Here is a 6951-nt window from a genome sequence, read left to right on the forward strand (position 1 = left end):
TTTCTGCTTTCAAATGTTATGTATTTCTAATTTAAAACTTGTCAGGTTTTGAGGATGTTGATATAATACGACCTACTAATAAACTTTTATGAGACGAACGGAAATAATAATAAAATAAGTAATGATAATACATGTAACTGATCTCTGGTAAATATAAGACGTATCGAAAAAGATACAGAATGTGCGTTTTAAGTTTCTGCTTAATTGAATATAAAGGTGAGACAACTTGAATAAAAAAAGTAACATGATCAAATTACTGATTATTAACCGTCAATATTCCCTAACGCGATAGTGTGAATTATAATCTTGTTAGCTTCATGCTTCAAAGCTCTGACTACACTAACAAATCAGTTTGACAAAAAAAGTGTGATGTGTGTTCATATATCGTAAGGATATGCTTAAATATGGTACTGATATGACATGATCGTGTCCATATAATGGGCACATCACATTTTTTGTCACATAAAGTTTGATAGTGTAGACAACTAAATCTAAAAAGCTTTGGTACTCAATGTTTCGGAGAAAAACACCTCGTGAATATTACTGCTCATTCGTCTATTTACACGGCAACGATAGGTCCAAGTTTGGATTGTAAAAGCTTCGTTCCCACTAGGACGTAATCTGCCCAATCACATGCGATGGATTATTCGAACTGTCACTTGTCATTGGTCAAAGCGCTTGCGTTGCGCTTACGTCCTTGCGTTACGTCCTAGTGGGGGACCCTAAGCTTAATACGTACATTCATCTACTTACACGGCAACGAAAGGTGGTTGTTGATATTAATTTAGCCCTCCTATCATATAATATCCTTCATGATATAAATGTACGCTACATGTTTTTATTGTTTTATCAAGGCTTCTGTATCCCCCTCCCCCCTTCACCTAATAGTTGATGATTGCGGCGGATAACGGATCGATTATGAACAGTTCATAAGAACCTCGGTTTCCGCAAAGTGGTCTTGTTTTTGTTGAGAATTTGTTGTCATTAGTATTAATTTTAAAAGAACCGAACTAATCTATAATTGTCAACATTTAAAATCCATTTAAATTTATTGAAAGTTACTGATTTGTCGCAAACACAATACTGAAAGACGCATATTGAGTATTTTTATTTCAAGTCGTAAAATAATGTGTTTCTCTAAAAGGCGAACAATACATTAATACTACGGTATTCAACTACAAAATTAGATTTTCTGTCTGCTAGAATAGAAATGACAGGCTTTTGTATCAGGTCCATTTATAACCGTGTAGTGTTTTGGCTCCGAATTGGTTCGACCAATTATCAGTACAGTTTGCGCAAGCGCGGTGAACATGAATGGAATTAAAACAGACGTTAACATTTTATAGAGATCTTTGTCGATAAGTTCTCCGTGAAACGCGGTCATGTTCACACAGCTTTTCTACACTCACTCACTCACTTGTAATATTTTAATATATTCTTCGTGTTTTTTTCTGAATATTTACGGCAAGTTTGATTAACGTTTTCGTGTGATTGAACGAACGATTTTATCTGCAAGTCTTTGAGGTAAAAACATTGTTGAACGAACGGTATATTTTCTTTTGAGGTAAAAAACATTGTTTTTGTAAATGTATAATAAGTACAATTTAACAAAATTATTTTTTGTAGAAACATATGCCTAAATATTGGTAGTTTTATTTTGAAGGTAACTATGGAACGCTCACTAGTCGTTAGCAGTTTGTTGCTTGTTCTGGCCTTCGCTTACGTTACGGCACTTCCGGAAAAAGACCTATTTGATAATGAAGAAGACGGTAGTGGAACCACGGTAAAGGTTTCCGCCAACACAAACACGGACCTAAAGCCAGATGATCAGCTGTCGACAGTGGCATTAAAGGATATTTTAGAGTTGGAAAGTCCAGAAGTTGCAACGGTGTGGCAGACCTCTCCAGATGAAACGGTAACGGAAGAAGTATCAGAAGAAGGAACAGTTCCGGAAGAAGGAAAGGTTCCGGAAGAAGAAACAGTTTCGAAAGAGGAAAGAGTTCCGGAAGAAGGAAAAGTTCCAGAAGAGGTGACAGAAGATGATAACAAAACTGATGAAAATAAAAAATCTCCACCAAAAGATGGTCATAAAAGTTCGGCACCTGTTCATGCGAGGTACAAAAAACTCTATAGATGGGTGGATAAGACTGGTAAATGCTTATGCAAAGCAATTGCGCGAAAAGTTGGCATTTGTACGTGCTGATCGTCGATTCTAATTTCTGGATATTTTTAGTCACATTTTTATTTGTTATCAACTATTGCATGTTGTCGTATGTCGTAGATACTGTGACTGTTCGTTAATTACCAGTACTATGTCATTAATGTTATAGGAACTGTTCCTGAAAGTTTCGAAGATTTACTTGTCATTTGGACATACACGCTAAAGGTTTTTTACCGTATGCAAGATATCGGTCAGATGTATCACAAATTAATCGCCTGTTGAATTAATACACGTTTACTTTCAATCTGCATCTGATACTGTATTTAATTAACATATGTAGGCTACACACTTACTTACAGTAGTTCAACGTATATGTGTATAAGAACATAGGTCTTACTTAGTACTCAAGCCAATATGGACTATATACTTACTTAATTAGTTCAATCTTGTACTGTATTTAAGTAACACATGTATAGGCTATATACTCACTTAGCTTCAACGTGTATACATATAACAACGTAAGGTTGTCTCACTTAGTTTCAAATTTTGTACTGTATTTAAAATGTGAGCTAAATACTTACTTAGTTCAATAATAGTACTGTACTGTATTAAGTAACACATCTGTGAGCTACATAGGCCTACTTATTTAAAATCTAGTACTGTATTTAAGTAGAACGACATATTACTTAGTTTCAAGTAGCATGTAGAAGGCTACTGTTTTAGTACAGGTACATATTTGATTCAATTTTAACATTTGTGAAAACATCATATCGTTTCGGTACAACGTGAAATCGGTTGCAAGAAAAATAGTATCTGAAATATAACGATTTTGCTACAATATCGTCGATTCTTAATAGAAAATCGACTGTGATATTTTAATGATATATCGTTTAGTATTCTTTGCTTTATCACGTGCTTAAACTGAGAAGCAATTTGCGCCATGATTTATCACTGGTGACTAATGTAATCCGACGGGAACCAAAAGTAGTTCCAAAGGCTTCAATTGCTTTTGTTTTATGAAGTCGTAAGGTGCCAACGCAAGAAACAATAACAATGTTAGCAATATAGATGCTGTTTTAAATGTTTTAGCAGTGTAATTGTCGCCACAAGCGCTAATCAATTTAATGCATGTTTTTTTACAATGTCGTTTGCGGCTTAATAACATTTCAAACGTTTTAAAAATACAACTATTTGTATTTTATTAAATGGTTCAAAATTATTAAAGGATTGCATTCTACAAGTTAAAGACATTAATGTAAATTTATGTAAGGCCGTTGACTTAAAGGAAGACGCTTCAATATAAAGTGTTCTGACGTGTCTTGGATGGCATCGTATTTCTCGCATAAACCGATAGTATTTCATGTCATATTAATATCGTTATATAAAATTGTGATTATTATATACAATATATTTCAGAATTTATGTGTGGCGTATTAAGGTTCGATTAGGCACAACAAGTAACCAGGATAAAAAAAGAAATATGAAACGGGATTAGAACAAGAGAAGAGAAATGAAATGTATTTAGGTAACATGCACAGAAGAAAACCTACATGCGTAACTTAGAATTAAGATACTAAGTTGGATTACGGGCACAACACCCCCCCCCCCCCAATAACTGACTAACTTAACTACCTTAAACTTCATGAATTTGTGTGTTATATATTATTAGTTATTTTGCGCTAAATAGTACGTACTATTGCACGTCATGTGGCCCACAATTTATTTAGGTAATAATTAGTTATTGTGCGCATTCATAAAAGTGTGTAGGCCCATAGAATATATTGAGTTATATTTATTTAATTATTGTTGGAGTAGTAAAAATAATACTAAAATCCAACCACATTTGTCGTCTTTTTCATAATTTTCCGCGCATTTTTCATCATTCCCCGCGCCTTTTTCATCATTCCCCGCGCCTTTTCGTCATTCTCCGCGCCTTTTTCATCATTCTCCGCGCCTTTTTAATCATTCTCCGCGCTTTTTCATCATTCTCCGCGGTTTTTCATCATTCTCCGCCCCTTTTTAATAAACTATACTCTAAATTCATTCCAATGTTTTTTGTAAGAAAATGAAATGTGACGAATACTAGAAATAATTATTCATGCCTCGGGATCGTTGATATTTCTTAGACAATTTACGTGTTTCAATATATTGCATTCAATTTAATGGTTTGATTATTCCCATTTATTTTCTAATATCTCATGTGTTTTATTCATATTTTCAGTTACAAAAAATTAGCCCAACAATCTGAACTCTGCGGCCACAAAAATATGGTTAGAATTGAACCACGTGTAACCTACTTACTCAAATTCAGCTTATCAAAAACATTCAAGGCAAAAAAGAAGAGCTATGTTCTTTTCAAGTCTTATATACATGCATATAAAACCATCCATTTGTATTTATATATTGCCAGTTATGATCATAATATTGAAGTAAAATATGTTGTTTTTACGAGTCTGTATTTTATAGATTCTCTAAGGAACATTCTTCGCTACTGATCTTACCGATTTAAGAAAGTTTTTCTCTGCTCCATGGCCACAAATTATATTGCCTTTGATGGCCCATATCAATTTCAAAAATCGTTTTCCTACATAAAAAATAATATTATTTCACAATTCAACTGCAATATTGCTTAAACACACAGTATTCATTACCATTTACCACCAGTTACAATAGCATAATAAACATGCACAGAGTCGAATATTGGGTTCTGCGCATGATAATTAGACTATCCTTTATTTTTTGCCATAAATAGTTACTATAGCATAATAAACATACTATTGGGATCTGCGCATGTCAATTATGCTATACTAACTAGTTTTATCGGAAAATAAAAAGGTCGAAATTTGGTCATTTTTTGAAAAAATCCCTGTACTATAGTACAGAAAATTTTTCGAAAAATTACCATTTTTTGACCCTTTTATTTTATGACATAAATAGTTACTATAGCATAATAAACATGCGCAGAGTCGAATATTGGGTTCTGCGCATGTCAATTAGGCTATCCTTTTATTTTTTGACATAAATAGGTACTATAGCATAATAAACATGCACAGAGTCGAATATCGGGATCTGCGCATGTCAATTATGCTATACTTACTAGTTTTATCGGAAAATAAAAAGGTCGACATTTGGTCATTTTTTGAAAAAATCCCTGTACTATAGTACAGGGAAATTTTCGAAAAATTACCATTTTTCGACCCTTTTATTTTATGACATAAATAGTTACTATAGCATAATAAACATGCGCAGAGTCGAATATTGGGTTCTGCGCTTGTCAATTAGGCTATCCTTATATTTTTTGACATAAATAGTTACTATAGCATAATAAACATGCGCAGAAATATAGCATAATAAACATGCGCAGAATCGAATATCGGGATCTGCGCATGTCAATTATGTTATACTAACTAGTTTTATCAAGAAATATAAAGGTCGAAATTTGGTCATTTTTTGAAAAAAATCCTTGTACTATAGTACAGGGGATTTTTCGAAAAATGGCCATTTTGGACCCTTTTTATTTTATGACATAAATAGTTACTATAGCATAATAAACATGCGCAGAGTCAAATATTGGGTTCTGCGCATGTCAATTAGGCTATCCTTATATTTTTTGACATAAATAGTTACTATAGCATACATAAACATGCGCAGAATCGAATATCGGGATCTGCGCATGTCAATTATGTTATACTAACTAGACATAAATAGTTACTATAGCATAATAAACATGCGCAGAGTCGAATATTGGGTTCTGCGCATGTCAATTAGGCTATCCTTTTATTTTTTGACATAAATAGTTACTATAGCATAATAAACATGCGCAGAGCCTAAAATCGGGATCTGCGCATGTCAATTATCCTATACTAACTAGTTTTATCAAGAAATATAAAGGTCGAACTCTGGTCATTTTTTGGAAAAAATCCTTGTACTATAGTTCAGGGAAATTTTCGAAAAATAACCATTTTTCGACCCTTTTATTTTATGACATAAATAGTTACTATAGCATAATAAACATGCGCAGAATCGAATATCGGGATCTGCGCATGTCAATTATGTTATACTAACTAGTTTTATCAAGAAATATAAAGGTCGAAATTTGGTCATTTTTTGAAAAAAATCCTTGTACTATAGTACAGGGGATTTTTCGAAAAATGGCCATTTTCGACCCTTTTTATTTTATGACATAAATAGTTACTATAGCATAATAAACATGCGCAGAGTCAAATATTGGGTTCTGCGCATGTCAATTAGGCTATCCTTATATTTTTTGACATAAATAGTTACTATAGCATAATAAACATGCGCAGAATCGAATATCGGGATCTGCGCATGTCAATTATGTTATACTAACTAGACATAAATAGTTACTATAGCATAATAAACATGCGCAGAGTCGAATATTGGGTTCTGCGCATGTCAATTAGGCTATCCTTTTATTTTTTGACATAAATAGTTACTATAGCATAATAAACATGCGCAGAGCCTAAAATCGGGATCTGCGCATGTCAATTATGCTATACTAACTAGTTTTATCAAGAAATATAAAGGTCGAACTCTGGTCATTTTTTGGAAAAAATCCTTGTACTATAGTTCAGGGAAATTTTCGAAAAATAACCATTTTTCGACCCTTTTATTTTATGACATAAATAGTTACTATAGCATAATAAACATGCGCAGAATCGAATATCGGGATCTGCGCATGTCAATTATGTTATACTAACTAGACATAAATAGTTACTATAGCATAATAAACATGCGCAGAGTCGAATATTGTGTTCTGCGCATGTCAA

At 33.1% G+C, this 6951-nt stretch overlaps 1 protein-coding gene across 2 annotated transcripts; it reads left to right on the plus strand.

Annotated features, from left to right (window-relative positions):
- Positions 1-1371: 1371 nt before the first annotated feature.
- On the plus strand, positions 1372-4240 carry LOC140047198 (uncharacterized). 2 transcript variants are annotated; one of them, XM_072092065.1, is made up of 2 exons: positions 1372-1564; positions 1664-4240. In XM_072092065.1, exon 2 carries the CDS (start codon positions 1670-1672, stop codon positions 2201-2203), a length of 534 nt encoding a protein of 177 aa, XP_071948166.1. In that variant the 5' UTR covers positions 1372-1564; positions 1664-1669; the 3' UTR covers positions 2204-4240. The 2 variants fall into 2 exon arrangements, with proteins under 2 accessions (XP_071948166.1, XP_071948167.1); XM_072092066.1 differs by having other exon boundaries at positions 1372-1524.
- The last annotated feature ends 2711 nt before the right edge of the window (positions 4241-6951 follow it).

Source organism: Antedon mediterranea, chromosome 4 (assembly GCF_964355755.1).
Source record: "Antedon mediterranea chromosome 4, ecAntMedi1.1, whole genome shotgun sequence".
In the NCBI taxonomy this organism is placed as follows: Eukaryota; Metazoa; Echinodermata; class Crinoidea; order Comatulida; family Antedonidae; genus Antedon; species Antedon mediterranea.